Source organism: Mustelus asterias, chromosome 1, assembly GCF_964213995.1.
Source record: "Mustelus asterias chromosome 1, sMusAst1.hap1.1, whole genome shotgun sequence".
NCBI classification, from domain to species: Eukaryota; Metazoa; Chordata; class Chondrichthyes; order Carcharhiniformes; family Triakidae; genus Mustelus; species Mustelus asterias.
Window position 1 is genome coordinate 64203812 of NC_135801.1, and position 19654 is coordinate 64223465.

The window sequence follows — 19654 nt, forward strand, 5'->3', positions numbered from 1 at the left end:
TCTGGCAGTTCTCAGTGTCAGATTTATGCTGCTAGCTCAGATTACCAGATGTACAGAATTGAATTTCACATTTTGTTGTGCTGGGACTTAAATGGATGACTTCAGAATTACTTGATATCTATCATAGCAATTGAGAGAAAATTCCTTGCTAGTTTGAGATTTTACTTTAATTGATATGGAGTCATAGGGGATGATTTTTACTTAATTCACCTTATTCGAAGGGAATGGTGCAAGGGAAAGATTAAAACTGAATGTATTTCCTGATGGCCAAGGCTCTTATTGCATTAACATTTAAGCAATAAGTTTGATGATCTCAGTCAGATGCCACTAAGATCTTAACTGCTGATAGCAGCAGTGACAACCAGTATGGGTCCCAGTTCGAGAAATCGGGCAAGCAACTAGATTGTGACCAGTAGGGGCCTAAAGCGCGTAAATGAGTACATTTTTTTTAATGTTAGAGATTTCTTAATGGGTAATACAGTGCAGGAGTATTCCTACAGACTACATTAGGAAATAACCCTTGGGACTTTCCAGCCCTAAATTTCCACCTCCAACACTTCACTTATCTGATGTGAGCAATCCACCAAAGCTGCCTCCTGTCATTAGAGAACCCAGTACCATCCTCCAGCCTTGTCACCAGGAAACATAGTAATGTGTATTGGCGGTTAAGAGCAGCAGAGTTTTGCTGTCTGGGTCCACCATATGCTTTGGGCTTTTTGCAACAATTGCACCCTAAGGTAAAATCAACCCTTTAAACTCATCCTCTTATATAGTTCCCTCTTTAATGAATCATGAAATCATTACAACTTAGTCTGGCAGTGAAGGACAGGACAGGAGCCTCTTTGTAAACTTAGAAGCTTTTATATATAGAATCACACATTGCATATAATTGTCACCACGTCTAACAAACAACAATTTCAGCCTGTTCCTATATATATGAACACAAGGGAATCCTCCATTAATGCCCACCACTTGAATGTAATTAAGCACATTAAACTCATATGATTAACAGTCACCTTGGGTAATTCATTTCTCAGTTAGTAGTACCCTGCATTTTGAACTATATAGTTACATCTATAAAGATATTCAGGATCATTTAATGGAAATAGATTTTTGAAGCTACCTTCCACACTGAGTTAATTTGCATCTATACTAAGTAGGCTGTAAATTCAATCAGTTCTTTATTTTTCCATTTTGACCAATTGCTTCATGGTTTTTGAAGTTTTTATTCAGTTACTTCTGTTTACATTTATAGTGATTCCCAACCTTTTCAGTAACATGGCACACTTCTATGAGGCAAATGATTCCACGGCATTCCACTTTTTTTCAGCTGGATCGATTGCTCATAAATGCCCCACCATGTAGTGAACCAACAATGGCCAATTATATACAAGGTGCGGGGCCACCCAGTATTCCATCTCTATGGGAATGAAATGTTAGCACCTGCCAAATTTTTGGTGGGTTCCGTGTGGACACTTGTCATTTCAGGCCATTCAAAAGGAAAGATTTGGAAAGGTGGTATCAAAACCAGCAACAAATCTCAAATTATATTTATTCATGTATTTTGTAAACTGTCCATCTTAAAGTAAGCGTAATTGAATTAAACAAGGCCACGGTCAGAAAGAGCGAGGTAATATTACAAAACATGACTTGCAAATTAAATCAACAAAATGTGTTGCATTCAAAATTAAGAGAGAGAAAAAGACTGAACTGTTCAGTTAAATTTGTTATTTTTTATAAAACAGCCGAAATCTATGCTGGTTTTAGACGAGGAGCAAATAGCAAGTGATTTCCAGCAAACCTGCGCACGACAAACTAAATATAATCTGTCATTAAAATTTGGTGGAATACTATGCCTTTCAGCTAAAACCTTACAGGATTGCAATTTCATTTATTAGTTGTGACAGTGGTCGAATTAGTGGGTGATACCAGTTTACTGAAAATGTAATCTCGCCTTTTCTTTCTGGGATTATTTACTGTATTAGTTATTAAGAAATGAGTTAACAGCCCCTTACCTGTGCAGCACATCTCTAAGATCCATAAAAGGGAACGCAGCATCCTTTAAGTTGTAATTGAGATGTCAGGGCTCTGCCTGGGTGAAGCTGACCCGGTCGATCTGATGCTGGGAGTCAGGCTTGGGCTCAAACTGTTGGCATTTTCCAGCCATTTACAGGGGAAAAACCATTGAGAAGCCATCCAGATTGAACTCCTCGGCACTGCACTTAGATTGGAACGGCATTGATTTACTCTCAGAGATAACCATCCATTTGGGCGAATTGCAACTCGCGCTCCCAGACATAACAATATACATTAAACTTGCCTGTTTTTAAAAAAAATAAAGGGAGATAGAAAGTCCAGTTCTTCTAAAGTCTTTTCCTCTGACTCTTTTCCTGCATAACTTTGCCTGCTGGGAAATCTCATTAATCAATCGGACCAGAGAAACAAGGGCATCCTGATGCTTTCCATCCAATTAGCCGGTGAGGTTATGTGTGTCAAGCCAGAGATTTAAACAGAGTTTAAAGTTGAAGCCACTTTTTTAAAAAAAACATGAAAATGACTCAGATTTTGGCAAGACAAAGAGATCATTGCAGAAACATTGCATCACTCTAAATATACTTAGTGTTAATAATAAGAAAAGTATACTCTTAAATGATAATCCACTTTACAATAAATTTATGCGGTGATGTCTTATCTAACAATCTAGTAAGAAGTCTGACAACACCAGGTTAAAGTCCAACAGGTTTATTTGGAATTTGTGATTCTAAATAAACCTGTTGGACTTTAGCCTGGTGATGTCAGACTTCTTACTGTGCCCACCCCAGTCCAACGCCAGCATCTCCACATCATGGCTAATGAACTAGGACCAAGGACAAAATTTCATAGCATACTTTAACAGCTCTCTTGGCACACCAGTGATCTCGAATAACTGTTGTAGATTTTTTGTTATCTAGTTTCAACTGCTCAAACAAGAATAATTTTATTGTGTTACCTTCACAAAAACTCTTCTTAAAAAGCACCATTTCCTGTAATTTCTTTGTATTTTTAAGCAGTGAGAGCTAGGGACATCACTGCAAACACTGTCTTACAATTTAAGTCTTACAGTGTCAGAAAAATGAATTAACATATTATTGAAACACTTTTAAAAATTCACCGAGGATGTTGAAAGGTGTTAATCATTCTGTTATTGTTATCAGCATGAAAGAAAATAGATTCAAACAATGAACAGAACTGGACAACTAAAAGCCCAAAGAATATTTAACTGAATCTCAACTACTTATTTTTTTCAAAGTATTACTGATTTAATCCAGGAAACCCATTATAGCAGAATAACAAATTTAGTTAGGTCCCTGGGAGAAACTACCAACAATAAAAACACTGGCTAGAACTACATATAGCAAAATGATGTACAGAAACAATTGGTACTGTAATGTATATTTAAATGTTAAAGCTTAAACGAGCCTGTGCTTATGAACTTTGCCAATTTAATTGCCTTATAGATGTAATTTTAATTTGTTTTACTGATGTATTGAGTTTTTCTGTCTTAATATATCTACTCCAGGCAGATATTGTGGTGATAAATTGCCTGAAGTTCTGACTTCCACCGACAGCAGGATGTGGATAGAATTCCGTAGCAGCAGTAACTGGGTAGGAAAAGGTTTTGCAGCAGTCTATGAAGGTAGACTTTTAATTATATTACTATTGATAATTAATTTAAATGCTAACCTATTAGTCTGAAAGTATCTCTTTGCATATACGGATTTCTTTACATACATCTCTGTAATTTTCTCCTTTCATTGTGGAGTCAGTAATTCATTTGTTGTGTGTGGAATCATGTTGTTGCAAATTTGCAACAGTAATTGCAATTCCAAAGTAACGGAATGCTTGTAAAGTGTTTTGGAATGTCCTGCAGTCATGATGGGGCACTAGATGATGACAAAGTTTAAGCACCATAAGCTGAACCTGTAAATTTGAGAAAAAAATGTATTTACATAGCACCTTATTACAGCCTCGGAATGCCTCAAAATTCTTCACAATCAGTGAATCACTATTAAGGTAAAGTCACTTGTTGTGATGTAGACAAATGTAGCAGCTCTTTTATTCTCCTTTGAAACATGGCACTGGAGACTTTTACATCAGCAGAGCAGGTCAATGGCATCTCCACCAATGCATCTGTATTGTTTGAATTGGTATTTGAATCCACAACAATGGTTGCCAACCACTTCTATGTTGAGGATGCATAAAAACACTTGGCTGCTTATTTGTGCAGCTCTTTAAGAGATCAGCAATTTTTAGCACCTCATATTGACCCTGCTATAAATCTCTTCTCTGAATGCACAAGGGATGCATTCATTGCTACCCTTGACTCCTGATATCAGTGGAGTTTTGAAATGTTCTCACTGCAAGATGAGCACAATGGAAAAACTTACTGAAACTTTCAAACAAAGAGCAGGATTTTAACTGACGGGGTGGCAGGGAGAGGCGCAAGTCCAGGTTCAAGTGCAAGTGAGGGGTTCAATAGCTGAAAATACTGGCGTGTCAGAAACCTGATATAACCTTACTCACTTCCGGCTTTGAAAAGGATGTGTTCCTCCGGCCAGGATATTCCAGCCCCATTGTGGCGGTATCCTTCGTGAGAGATGGCTGGTCAAAAGTCCATTGACTGTTTTTAGGACTGGAAGATACTGACGATGGGCAGGGCTGGAAAATCCCACCCTAGGTATGCAGGAACCCTGTGTGAACCTACAAGGTCAGTGATTTAAACATTCAGATAAGTAAACAATTATGGTTAACTGAGGATTCTGGTGTTAACTGCCAATGCACAGATTTCAATCCTGTAGAATTCCCCAGACGTGAACAAGATGAGAGCACAACAGGAAGAATTTGATCAATAAGACCGATTGGCTGGAAAGCCTTTCAGTAGTGACACTACATAGCTGCTTGCTTGCCTATTTGGAAAGACTTCTGCTCATAGTACTTGCTCTGTCAGCTCTTTTTCCTTTTGCAAACTGATCATACCCTTGTCTGGGTTCTCAGCTCACTGCAAGTGTCCCCCCACCCCCACATGCTTCAAGTGTGGCTGTTGCAATAAAATTCAACCCAAATGTTAGCTGAAAAATTAAATCCTGTGATGGAACAGCAAAAACCTGTAATTCGTAAATTAAGTGCAGTACATGCCCCTGATAATTTGATTTGGTTCCTCTTCGTTGGTTTCATTACCAATTCAGTATGGAGCTGAGAATTTCATGGTAAAATAACTATTGTAAGTGTGGCCAATATTAGTTCCTGTCTTGACTCTTAGTCATACCTAATTATCCTGTTTAATACCAAACATCATGAGTTACTTATATTGTGGATGGCTTTCTACTCTGATCAATAATTTGTTATGACAATTCTTTTGCTGCAATGAGTTTCCAGGGCACCAAGCAACTGGAATTGGCTCCTTAGCAACACCACGCAACCATAGCAGCAAATAATAACAAACAGCTGTCGACTGCTCAGCATGAAGAAAACTCTTCTCAAACTGCTTGATAAAGATGAGAGCTGGGCCTCTGAGATGGGGAGAGAGTGGGTGGATTGGTGGTAGCAGAGACTGAGTACTATCTCCTAGGAGCTCAAAAATTAGCCATTAGGCACACTAATTAAAATGAAAACATGCTCAAACTCCATGTTTATAATTAATTTTAAAATAACATTTTTGACTAAGGGAAAATTAATGTTCAACAGATGGAGGACTATTACTACCTTTGCTAAGACCAAAACTCAATGCCAGATCTCAGTGACAACAACCTTAACATGAAATTTTTCATCCACTTTAATAATATGGGGAAACATTGCATGGTGCTTTGCAGAGATGTAATGAAAATAGTCGGTGACAATTTTGAAAATTAGATACAGGATGTGTGGCCAAATATTTGGTCAAAGTGGTATGGTTTTAACAGGAAGGTGGAGAATGGATGAAATTTGGGAGAGACTTCTAGGTCTGCAATACTCAGCCTTAAAGGTACGTGTACACCATACCACAACACCCTACTTTTTTCTAAACTAGGTGTTTACCCCTTAAAGAATCAAACTATTTGCATGACAGCAAAATAAATTAACTTTGTATGTGAATATACCATTATACACAGCAATAAATTGACTGGTTTCTGAAACATATCTATGGTTTGCTTATCCATCCAGATTTAATTATGGTGATAATTTCTGCTGGATTTCATGTGCCATTGGTTGGGTGTTGTACTCTGACTTTTTGTCCAATATGCAGATTGAGTAATTTGTTTCTCACATGCTGGTCATGGGCCTCTTTCATCTTCCCTGTTTTTCAATTAATGCATAGCCTACGTCTAGAAGTATTGGCAATTGATGAGTAGGGAGATTTGTCCACACTTGCCTGCTGGACAGTAATTTAGCATTGGATCCACAGTTCGGTGAAGTTCACAGACTCAAGAAGATGAATTTCCACAGAAGTTCTCCTTCCCTTCTGCAGTGGGGAGCAATGGAAACCACTGAATAAATAATATAAGTGCCTTTTACGCTGTTCCTCAGGGTTTACACAATGTTTCCTGACAATGTTACGGAAAAGGAGAAATTCCATAGAAATTCACTCCTCTTATAATCAATTTAAATCTGTACCTTCACCATGATTGAAGGAGTTTGCAATCGCCATGTGCAATACATCTGTGCTTCAATTAGTGAAGATTAAAAGAAGGCACACTTTTTTAGGTAACAGGCTTAATCTCTTTCTCTAATGACATACAGGAAGAAAAAACAAATCATTGAAATCTTGCTGCTGTTTATGTCGGCGGAATCTTACGATCCTGCCGACAGCACATGCCCGCCATGGGTTTCCTGGCGGTGAGGGGTGTGTTCCACAGGAAACCCCATTGACAATGGCGAGGCCATAAGATCCTGCCACTAGTAAGTGGCACGCTGCCTCCTACTGCTGCGAAACATGCCGTGGAGGGAGAGGTAAATCCCGCCCCATATTTCAGGATTTGATTGAAAAGCATTCTACCTTTCAACGTATTGTATTTTCCAAAACAACATAATAAACTATTAGGCTTGTCTGATATCTTGGGACTAATCATACTGTGCAGTCTTAAAGACAACATTACCTTTTGTTCCTTTGATGATGCTGGGTCCATCAGATGGTTGCAAAGGCAAATAATAGTTTTGGAATGCACGAAGTGTGACATTGTGCAGTCAGCGCAACAGAATGGTTGAATTGCCATAGGAATCTTCTGACTGTTCTCTGTAACTTGGGAGAAAGATTGGTAAAGTCCCTGGAGAAATTACTTAAAAGACATTTAAGCATTTCTTTTGGGTTTCAGTTAAGTTATGGTGCACAATAGGGAGGACCCCAGAGTATTTTGCCAAGGAGCAAACAGGGTAGAGGTAGATCATGCTTTTGTTCTTGCATTCAACAATATGGGAGGATAACTGTACTGTGAAATCTAAGCATCAATCACACAATGCGATTCATTGTATTCCCATCCTTTTCATTGTTGTCAGGGAGAGAGGTTTCACATGAATTTGTAATTGCTCTGTTTAAAATATTAATTATTGAATTTTGTAAGTTACCATCTTGATAATCATTCCCCTGCTTAAACATGTTTTTCTTTTAATTATTAGCAATTTGTGGTGGTGAGATCAGTAAAGAATCGGGACAGATCCAGTCTCCCAACTATCCAGATGACTATAGACCAATGAAGGAGTGCGTGTGGAAGATAACAATGTCTGAGCACTACCATGTAGGATTAATGTTTCAGGCCTTTGAGGTAACTTTGTTGCATGATAAACATTTAACAGGTAGAAAGTTTAAATGATAGAACATCACTGTGCAGAGAATATCACCTTGTATGACCCAAGGTAAAGTGCAACTAGCTTCAGATTTAATTCTCTTAGATCTATAATCTATAGATAAGATTATTGGGATTACTTGGTTTTTGTATGTAGGTAATGAAAAATTTCAAGAACCAACTACTGGAGTTTACATTCTGCATATTTGAGTCGTAAAGTAGAATCCATGCTGTTTAGCCTTATTTAAAATGTATTTTTTTACTTCTGAAATTTAAATTGTTCATTAGTATATCACTGAGGAGTTGAATTTCGTATTTGTAAACGGAATTCAGACAGAAAAATGATCTCGAGAAGATGACAGGGCACAGTCTCGGCACATACCCACATGGGGAAACAGAAGGCAGCCAAAACCAGAGCTCCTTGGAGGACAAAAGAGTGTGTTGAAGTTTAACAGAAGTCAGCTTGATGGTACAAGGGAAAATTGAGCTGAATGTAAAAGGTACAAAGGTGTTAAAAAAAGAAAAGAGTCAAAAAGGCATGGTTAAGATGAAATTAATACTTTGCATTAGTGTTTACCAAGGAAGTGGATCTTGGCAAAGCTATGGTAAATTAGAAAGTTACTGGGGTACTGGATGTGATTAAATAAAAATAGATAAAGAGACAGTACCAGAAGGGTTAGCAATACTTAAAGCGACTAAGTCCTGGATTCAGATGGATTGCATCCTAGGTTGCTGAGGGAAGTAGCAGTAGAAATTGCAGTGATTCTAGCCACAGTTCTCCTCAGATATAGGCGTGATGCTGAAGTACTAGAGGATTTCAGGCTAAATGGTCCCTGTGTTCCAAATTGTTCAAAAAACGGAAGACAGATAAACATTGCAATTATAGGCTAATCATTTTAACATTGGTGATGGGGAAACATTTAGGAATAGTAATCCAGGAGAAAATAACAACCACTTTTGGACAAATATGGACTAATAAAGGACAACCAATACAGTTTTGTTAAGGGCAAATATGTTTGACCTACTTGACTGAGTTTTTGAAAAGGTAGCAAGTGGATGAGGGCAGTACGGTTGATGTTGACTTTAAGGCATTTAATAAAGTTTGCAAAATTGAAGACTGTGGGATAAGATGAGCATGGATACAATATTAGCTGAAGGATAGAAAATAGCAAGTTGTGATGAATGACTATTTATTGAACAGGAGGAAGGTATGCAGTGGCATTCCCTAAGGTCCTGTACCAAAATCACTGCTGTTTTTGATAAACATTAGTGACTTGGACTTGTGGATACAGGATGCAATTTAAAAATTTGCAGATGACATGAAACTTGGAAGTGTAGCAGTTTGTAAAGTAGATAGCAATGGACTTCAAGAGGCCATAGAGAAGAAAGTAGAGTAGGCAAACGCATGATAGGTGAAATTCAAAGCTGAAAATTATGAGGTGAGACATTTTGGGAGGAAGAATGAGGAGAGACAATTGGCTGGATTTTCATCTTCGAGGCAGATAGTAGGAGTCAGGAAATACCCCAGCTTGGCGTGCCCACCTTTGGAGAAAGTGCCTGCAAAGGCAGGATTTTTGTTCAGGGGACGGGTGAGTGCTGACAGGAGGCTAACCTGCCATCTCCAAAGGGAAGCAGCCACAAGGACTGCTGGATGTTGGTTCAAAAGCCTGTCTTGCTGCGAGTATCAATAACAGAAACCACAAGCACTTGACACTTCTTTATCTTATGTAAATAAAATTGTGCATTTTACAAAATAGATCTGATAGAAAGAGTTGTCAATTAAGAAATGTTTTCCCTTGGGCACTAATGTTTTAACAGGATAATTAATGCTTGGTCTCTCCAGACATCTGACTCTGTGAAAATTCAACCCAACACAATCTAAATGGTACAATTTTAAAGGAGATGCAAAAACAGAGAGACCTAGGGGTGTTTCCTTCACAAATCCGAGATATTGTCCAGTCTTGCTGCATTTGGACATGGACTGCTTTAGTCTCTGAGGAGTCATGAATGATACTCAACATTTTAGTCATCTGCGAACATCTTCACTTCTGACTTTATGATGGAAGGAAGGTCATTGATGAAACAGCTGAAAATGGTTGGTCTTAGGCCATTACCCTGAGAAACGCTTGAGCACCACACTTTAGAAAAGGTGTGAAGGCTTTGAACAGGGTACAGAAGAGATTTACTCGAATTCTTTCGGTAATGGAAAGATTGTAGTTAAGTGGCTAAAATACAAAAGCTGTGTTTGTTTGTGTTGAGAAGTCTAAGAGAAGATTTGGTGAGATCTTTAAAATCATGAATGATTTAGGTAGAGTAAATAAGGCGAAACTATTTCCAGTAGCTGGAGGATCAATAACAAGAGGACACAGTAAAAGAACCAGAAATGATACGAGAAAAAAGGTTGTTTTTTACACAATGTGTGGTTTGGATTTGGAATGTACTATTGATGGGGTGGGGAAAATGTATTTACCAGGTGCCTTAAATAAAAAGGAATTGGAATACTTGAAGAGAAAATCAGAGATATAGGAAAGAATGGGGTAGTGGAACTTGGAACTTAGAAAGAAATGATGCAGACCTGATGGGCTAAGTGGCCTTCTCTGTTGTGCTTTTCCAAGATTCAGTGAAAACCAATCCATTTTTAGTTGGTTCATAGTTCTTGTTCGTCCTGGTTACCTTGTGTAAAAATGAGTAAAATATTTTCCTTATTCTACCATAGGTTGAGCAACATGACAATTGTGCCTACGACTATTTAGAAGTCCGAAATGGCAATAATGAAAACAGTCCTTTAATTGGGCGTTTCTGTGGCTATGACAAACCAGAAGACATCAAATCTACTTCTAATACTCTCTGGATGAAGTTTGTTTCTGATGGAACAGTTAATAAAGCAGGATTTGCAGCAAACTTTTTTAAAGGTACGAACAGGCAACATTCAGTGTATTATAAGAACCAATAAATATAGCTCAGGTAGCATCCTTAATCACCTTCTCTAATGATATACAGGAAGCAAAAAATAACTGACACGTTGCAACAATAACCAAGAAATGTAAGTATTTCCATCAAGAAACCTGCTGAGCTTTCTTCGCAGGTGGACAAGCATGTGGTAAACAAATTCTTGAATAGTTACTTGATTAAGCTTTCTGAACAGATTCATGAAAATTGTAAGTATATTGTAATGTAGTCAAAGGGGGAACTGAAGAATATAGTATTATTATTCTTTTGCTACAGTAAAAAATGCATCTGGGGAAAAAAAATAATTAATTCATGTGCTGCCTGAAGGCAAGTCTTTGGCTCATTGTTTGATAATGGGCAGGATTCTCCAATCTCATTCACCCCAACCCCACTGCCAGCAAGAGTGGAGAATTTGACGCTCAGCCAAAACTCCATTCACTGCAGTTGGACCAGAAAATCCCAGCCACAGGCGAGGTTGAGGTTTCCGGTGAATGTTTCATCCAGAGTAGCTTTCTTTGCAGCCTTCTACCCTGAGTGGCGATTTGCCATTGCCTTCCAACCTCGGGGCAGGGCCCAAGTATACCTCAGCCAGAACAGAAATCGAACCAATACTGTTTGCATTATTCTGAGCCACATGTTAGCCACCTAGTCAAGTGAACTAACCTGTCCTTGGTCCGAAATAACGCAAAGGAAACGAGACTAGCGGGGTGATTTTAACCAACAAAAATGGGTGGGGCTCAGGAAACACAGCAGCTCAAGGAAGGTCACAGCAGCTTAATGAAAAAGTAAGTGCTTTCACGGAACTGCTTGTGTTCCAGGAGGAGCAGAAGTGCTTTTCCTGGACTCCCAATCTTTACTGATCCCAGGTAAATAATTTCTGTCAGGCAGTAATGAAATTGCTGTATTTAGCCTCAGCAACCTTGTGATTGGGAGTGATGAGGACAAGTTCGAGTTAAAACGCAATACCTCTGTTGTCAAATGTTCTGTGAATTCACACTGTTAAATTTGCAGACAAATAATGCCCACTGGAACAAGAAATTTGACAGTATCAGGGATTATGGAACAGTAAAAGCAAAACCTAAATGCTGCAGAAGTTGGAAATATGAAATTCAAATATCAAATGCTGGTCAGAAAGCATCTGTGGAGAAAGAAAGTGTTTCAGGTCAATGACCTCGTATCAGAACTGGAAGAAGTTGGAGGTTTAATAGATTATAAGCAAATACAGAGCCAGCGAAAGGCGAGTGGATGGGAAAGTAAAGTACAAATGGTTAGGATGGAATCATACTTGAGTAAGGAGTCAGAGTGATGGCCCAGGTGGAGATCAACCACTTCCTCCTGGAAGCAGTGGAGTGCCACTTTTCCTTCCTTTTTGTTTGTGTCTGCTGTGCAAACATTACTCAGATGCTGGAGAGCAGAGACTGTTATTTCTCTCAAGACAGTATGTTATACATATTATGCAAGGAATATGGAGCAGCAGCATTTCAATTTCAAAAATGTAAAAATATCAGATTAGAAGGTTTAATGTAATTGGTACGCTGTTTTATGTTACAACATAAGTAACTGAGAAAAGTGTTAGGTTTAAGTGATAGAGCAATTGTATTCTAATCTAAATGTAATTCCATGCATTTAGGTTAGAAAATGAATCAGCCGTTGTTACATTTTTTGCAACAGTTTCCAATTTTCATGGACTCTGATACGTTTTCAATAACTGATTCAAGTTAAATCCAAAAGCATTCTAATCTTTTGCACATTTCATTATTTTGAAGAAGTTATGATTAGGTTTAATTTTATCTTCTTCACTCAACCATTACGTTTACATAAACTGTCTTTACAGATCATTGCCTGTGACATTAGGACTGAATTATGTTAGTTAAATGGGGCAGTTAAAATTTGATTTAAAGGTACGGAGGTGTGAGTTTCATGAGTGGACAAAAATAAGTTGCAAACCAGAGTGAAGGTTGACTTGGTTAAATTTTCAAGATGAAATGCTTCACTGTGGCAAGCAGCATAGATTTGACTTGAATCTGATGTTGCAGGTTTAAATCTAAGAGCATGGCTGTTTGCCCTGGTTGGATACAATTTTTGTCAATTTCCATCCAGGTTGTGTGATTGTGGACCTTGCTATAGCAAGATGCTTTGTGTCAGTCTCTTGTATCACTCTATTTGACCAATCAAGCAATTGACAATCATTTTGTCTTTTGGTTCCAGGCTTCTACTCTTTTAGGAGCTCTCGTTGCCAAGTAACTGTGTGAAAATTAAACAAGGGCATTTTTATTTCTTGTATTTAAATACACTGTGCACAGATAAAGCTAGCTTTTCTCTGTCTTATCTGTCTAAACTATTTTTATACCAGGCTGTTAAAACAACGGGGAAAATTTTAATGAGGTTTATGTTCAATGCTGATGCATTCTGTTATTCATGTAAGCATGCAGTATAGTATACCATATATGTGTAAGTTTGAGGGGGGAGGAGAATTTTGACATGAGGTTGAAGAATTTTAAATCACATTTCTATGAATGAACTATTTTATTGGATCACATTGGATGAAAAGATCCAACCTTTAATCTTCTTCTGCTTACTTGGCTCATTTCAGCTAGAACAGTAATGGGGATAATTCCTGTGTGGACATCCGGTAGAAATAAGATTGACTGGCTGCGATAAAACCTTGAGCTCATCTTCTGTCCTCCCAGCAATACTATGTTCTAAAACTGACCACATACTGCATCGGGTTAGACCAAATGGCCACATGACTTGAGCAGAAGCAGGCCTTTCGGCCCATCGGGTCTACTCCACCATTCAATGGGCTCATGACCGATCTGATATGATTATCCTCAGTTCCACTTTCCCCAAAACCCTTGATCTGCCTATCTCAGCCTTGACAAAACTTAACAACCCAGCCTCTACAGCTCTCTGCGGTGAAGAATTCACTACACTCTGATAGAAGAAATTCCTCCACATCCCTGTCTTAAATGGGTGACCCTTTACTCTGAAATAATGCTCTCTGGTCCTAGACTTCTCAGCATTTAGCGTCAAGTCCTCTGAAAATCCTATATGTCTTAATAAGGTTGTCTCTCATTCTTCTGAACTCCAATGAGTTCAGGCCCAACCTGTTCAATTCTCCTCGTAAGAAAATCCCTCCATAACCGGGATAAACCTTGTGAACCTTCCCTGGACTGACTACAATGCCAATCTTTCTTTCTTTAGATAAAGGGACCAAACTGTTAATGAACATGACCATTAAATCAACAATAACTTATATAGCACCTTTAACATAATAAAGCATCCCGAGGTACTTAACCTGAACAATATAAAGCAAAATATGATCCCGAGCCTCATTAGGACATATCAGACCTGCTGACCAAATGTTTGGTCAAAGTAGTAGGTTTTAAGGAGTGTCTTAAAGAAGGAAAGCAAGATAAAGAGGCTGAGAGGTGTAGGGAGGGTATTGCATAGCTTGGGGCCTTGGTAACTGAAGGGATGGCCACCAATGGTGGAACAAATAAAATTGGGGATGCACAAGAGGTCAGAATTAGAGGAGTGCAGATATCTCAGAGGGTTGTCAGACCCTAGGACATCATGGCAATGGGGAACAGCAAGGCTATGGGAAGATTTGTAAACAAGGATAAGAATTTTAAAATGAACAGCAATCAATTTTGCACTCCACAGAGGAGAAAATTGACCTCAATTAATCTGTTAAGTGAATGCTACTTTTTACTTTCAAGTTATTTGGAGCATCAATTACTATAGTGTCAACTGATTTTGTAACAGATGTGTTTATAAAACTCTCAGATATGACCTTCTTCAATAATTCCAATCATCCCTAAAGGTCAATCTTCTGATGATTACAAGCTGTGCACCAAACCATTGCAAGTTCTCTATTAGGTTATTACTTTAGTTTGAATCTGTGACAAATTGTAGTAAAAATATATTTTTTTGACTCAATTCATTGAGGAAACCTTTTCATTTTTTATCCTTTTTATCCTTTCACCTAACTTTCCTTACCAACTCACATTTACACCATCTACTCTTGATAATTCAACATAACTTTTCACACTAAGTATTGTCCAATAATCCAAGTTAAGCAATATCAAATTAAGAAAAGCAAATGTATTTGCCTGTAACATTAAAAAAGTCAAGGTTCTTAACAAATAAAAAGTACTAAGTCTCATACTTCACCAGAAAGGACAGTCCATTCTTGTTATTTTCCAATGATCATTCTCCACATTAGTATGGACATTGATTGCCAACAAGCTAATCAACTCTGGGCATTATTCCAGCCAAAGCAATCTTATTCTAACTTTATCAATACAGCATAACCCCTATTGCTGTGTGGAGATGGCCTAGGTCAGTACAAGAAGATTAAAGCTGGCATCTTTTCATCAGATATAGCCCAGTACATAGCCATACAAAAATGTTCTTGCCCATTGAACCCTCCAGGAGAGTTGTTTCCTTTTCAGTTTTTGAGTTGCCTGGAACTATAGTCTAACTCCTTTGTATGTTCATAACTCATAAATAGCTTCTAAATAATGGATACTGGTGTTGAATTTCCATTGGATTCCTCTAATCTCCTGCCTTAACTTTGGTGATTAATCGGAGAAGTTACACTAACTTAAAAAATCACTAATTAGTTACCAAGTGGAGCATTAGGGAATGGTGGAATTTTAACTCCCAAGGAAGTGAATCGAGGTTGGTGAGAAGTCAAACATTTTAAAATCTCAAATGCGATTCCAACTTGTCTCCAATTTATCTTTTTCCGATATAATGGAAGTGGGTTTACAGCAGTATCTATGGGCCAGACGGGGCAATGTTTCTTCCAAGCTCAATAAGCTGACCCGTCCACAATCACCTATTCCCTCTATCACCATCTCTGCGTGATCTCTAACTCCCATTTCTGATTTTCCATTTTCCTGACCTTCACTACCTGGCTGCTTTCCTTTCTGATAGGCGGTCGAATAGAAAATCTCATGGAAATGTAAAAGATACCCTCCAATTAATTTCAGCCAAACACCCAGGAATCCTCTCCCCCACCCACTTCATAATCCCGAGTGAATATTTGGGGTCATTGGGCCTGATTTTACCATTTCCATTCTGAGTGCTGAATCTGGGCGTAATGCGGATCCGACTTAGGAATCTGCTTTCAGGCGCTCCCATATGCACTCAGCCTGAAAAAAAATCGCCAGTCCCATTTGCGCTGTGGGCGGGGCTTAGCGTGCCCCAAATGATCGGAGCTCTGAACTGCGCATGCGCAGTTAGAAAAAAATTCTAAAACGCGCGCCCATGTCAGATCGCTCCCGAGCCACAGAAAGCGGAGAAAGCGGCCGGGAATGAACAGCAGGAGCGATGGCCCCCACAGACATCACTGTCCCCCTTATCAAACCCCCCACTACCCACACACATCACTGTCCACCTTATCCACCCCCCCCACTACCCACACACATCGCTGTCCCCCTTATCTACCCACCCACCCCCGCTACCCAGATTGATCACCACCCCTGCCCCCTCCTCCCCCCACTGATCACCCACAGAGTGGCAGCAGACCCTCCTACCCCCCCGCACCCCCACCAGAGATCCATCTGTCCCCCCCACCAGAGATCCAACGGCTCTCCCCCCCCCCCCCCCCCCCCCCCCCCCCACCACCACCAGAGATCCATCTGCCTCCTTCCTTCCACCAGTGAGCGATCAGGCCTCACTCACCCCCCCCCCCTCCAGACAACAATCTGGCCTCACTCACCCAACCCCCCCCTCCCCCCCCCAGAGGAACATCTGACCTGTCTCCTCCTCCCTCCCCACCAGACAATGACGAGCCCTCCCCCGCCCCACCACCACCAGACAACGATCGGCCCTTCCCACCAGAGATACATCTGACCCGTCTCCTCCTCCCCCCCCCCCCCCCCTCCCCCCCGCAACCAGACAACGATCTGGCCTCACTCCCCCCCCCCCCCCCCCCCCAAACCAGAGAATGATCTGACCCACCTCCCTCCTTCCCCCCACCACTGATCTGAGTCAGAGAACCGTTGGAAGCTCTGAATGTGCTCTTCAGCAGCTGGAGCGCCCGATTCAGACTTTTATTTAGCATGTCCATTACGGCGCGGTTCCGGATTGGCAAACGTGGTGGTAAAGGGGGAAATGCTGATAAAGTTGGGCAGGCAGTTCATTAATTCAATTTAAATGCATGCAAACGCATTTAAATCGCCGTTGCGCCTGTTTTGGGCGCGAAGCGGATCGCCACCATTCCTGGGTATCAGTAAAGTGGCAATCAGCACGGGCGCGGATCGCGTTAATGGCCTCACACCCGACTTTACCACGTTTTCGTGCCCGAAAACGGGTGCGACGCAATAGTAAAATCGGGCCCATTGTGTTCAATTCTGGGCATTGCACTTTCAGAAAGAAAAGCCTATGGACTGGGTGCAGAAAATAATTACTAGAATGGTACCAGACTGGAAAGATTACATAAACTGGGGTAGGAGTAGTTCATCTTAGATCAGAGACGGTTAAAGGGACATTTAATAGACATATTCAAAATGATAAAGGGCATTGATAGGGTAAATAAGGTAAAGCTGTTCCCAGTGGTAGAAAGGTTGGTAACCAGAGAACACATTTAAAATGATTTGCAAAAGAACAAAAACCATGAGGAGAATGTTTCTTTGGAAAACACTGCCTGAAAGGCTGGTGAAGCAGATTCAATAATAACTTTCAAAAGGAAATAAGATAAATATCAGAGGGAAAATTTCATAGGATTATGTGGAAAGAGCAGGGCAGTAAAACTATTTAGCTAGCCCTTTCAAAGAGTTGGCACAGGCATGATAGGCTGAATGCCTTCTTCTATGCTCTATCATTCTATGAAATGGCTTGCACAGGCATTTATATAATTTCTATGACGTTTACAGCACGCATCCAGTGATTGGGATTGAGAGAACATAGACATTTCAGATGGTAATTGCTATATTCTTCACGCAGGCTTTATTATCATTCAAGAAATACATCCACTGCTCTGCATAATTTATCAGATATGTATTCCATCTACTGAACTGGTCCTCAAAGAAAAAAGTAACAACAACCATCCTATCCAAAAAGATAAACATAGAAAGATAGGCTGCTAACATCTATTTTTCATTTCTTTACTATTTCCACAGAAGAGGATGAATGTGCCAGACATGACAATGGAGGTTGTGAGCAGCAATGTGTGAACACTTTGGGCAGTTATAAGTGTACCTGTGATCCAGGGTATGAACTTGCAGCAGACAAGAAAAGTTGTGAAGGTAAAAGTGACAAAATAAGGGTATAAGATAACTTAATGAGGGTTCAAATTTTCATACTGCAGATTGACAGCACAGACATCCATTAGAGTACTTAAACACCTGAGCCCCAAGGAAAAGATTGATTAATTTCTAGCATGTTTTAGAGTGCCAGAGCTGTTAATTACACATTGTTTATTTAAACAAGATAAAAAATGTTTTCAGTGTCTGCCATTGATACTTTAAAGGGACTGCATGATTGACACTATTATTGGCCTACAATAAAAAAGTAGCATTTTTAAAAAGGAAAGTGGAAATGGGGCAAATGAGGGGTCATAGCGAGTGGATGGGGGCATACCTTGGCATGGAGGAGAGAAGGGGCTATAGAGAGTTGGTGGGGGTGCATACCTTGGCATGCAGTGAGCATGAAGGAACATAAGAAGTAGGTGGATGGCATGAGGTTGCATGGGGAGTGTGTTTGGAGTAAGGGCGTTGAGGGGTGAGGGCTGGTAGAAGGCCTTTCTGTTTTTATTGTACTGGACTAAATCCCACAAAGATGGATCTCCAGTAGTCAGCCTTGTGGCTGCCTCTGAACTTTTTCTCCGGTCAGCTGGCCTATGTTACAGCCTGCACCTGTCCCCAGGAATGAAAATCCCATCTTTGTGGGCACTTTCTCCAGAGTCAACTGGGCTAAACAAGGAATTCCTGCTATCTTTCTCGAGGATTAAAATTTAGCTTATCATCTGACATAGAAGCTTCCTCCTCAGAAGGGAATAACAATTGGCAGGACAGCTGCTTCTCACATCTGTAGCTACTCCCTGCTGATAATAGAATACCATTCGTGGCAGCTATAGAAAAATTATGAGCCAAAGTATTTTGTTTAGCACACTAAAGGTTCACTTGAACATTAGTCTTTATATGCTTATTTATTTCCACGTTTTGCCATGCAAGCACAAGATTAATCAGTTTAATTTTAACCAGTTCTAATTTTTATGCCAGTTATCTCTGCTTAAGAGGAGGTTACGTCCTTGCCTCTGAGCCAGAAGCTCTGGTTTGATTCCACTCCAGGACTTGGTGGCCATGGAAGTTGTGTTCATAGTGTGGCCAAAACAGGTTGATTGTGAACTTGTAAATCCTTCTGGTGTGCCTGTGGCAGGTGGTAAGAGTGGGTGGGTCTCATGGTCAGCTGTGCTTGATGTGGTATGGCGCCCTTCAAGTTATAATCCCTGTTGACAGGTTGGGAACCTGTTCCAGACAAAAATAGCCATGAAAACAGACATAAGCATGTGTTTTGGCTGCCTCATATGTGACTGTAAGGAGTCTCACAACACCAGGTTAAAGTCTACTCACCTGATGAAGGAGCAGTGCTCCGAAAGCTTGTGGTACCAATTAAACCTGTTGGACTTTAACCTGATGTTGTGAGACTTCTTACTGTGCCCACCCCAGTCCAACGCCGGCATCTCCACATCATGTGTGACTAGACATGGGAAAGCCTCTAAATTTAAGTCAATCACCCCATAAACCCTTCTGTTCTGAAGACAGTGACTGATAGTGAGATAGAGGGTTAAATTTTGCTGAGCAGTGTGCCTCTGCCTGTCCTTGAGGCTGTGGAGGTAATACAGGACTGCCCAGAATGCATCTTATGCTTTACCCAAATAACCACTGTTCACATGT

General features: G+C 40.0%; 1 protein-coding gene across 1 annotated transcript in view; it reads left to right on the forward strand.

The window, feature by feature from the left end:
• tll1 (tolloid-like 1) overlaps positions 1 to 19654 on the forward strand; it is a 308946-nt gene that overhangs the window by 229020 nt on the left and 60272 nt on the right. Inside the window, exons 11-14 of the mRNA XM_078212332.1 lie at positions 3560 to 3676; positions 7630 to 7775; positions 10513 to 10708; positions 17879 to 18004. Of these exons, the coding sequence (XP_078068458.1) occupies positions 3560 to 3676; positions 7630 to 7775; positions 10513 to 10708; positions 17879 to 18004 (585 nt within the window). The remainder of the gene's footprint in view (positions 1 to 3559; positions 3677 to 7629; positions 7776 to 10512; positions 10709 to 17878; positions 18005 to 19654) is intronic.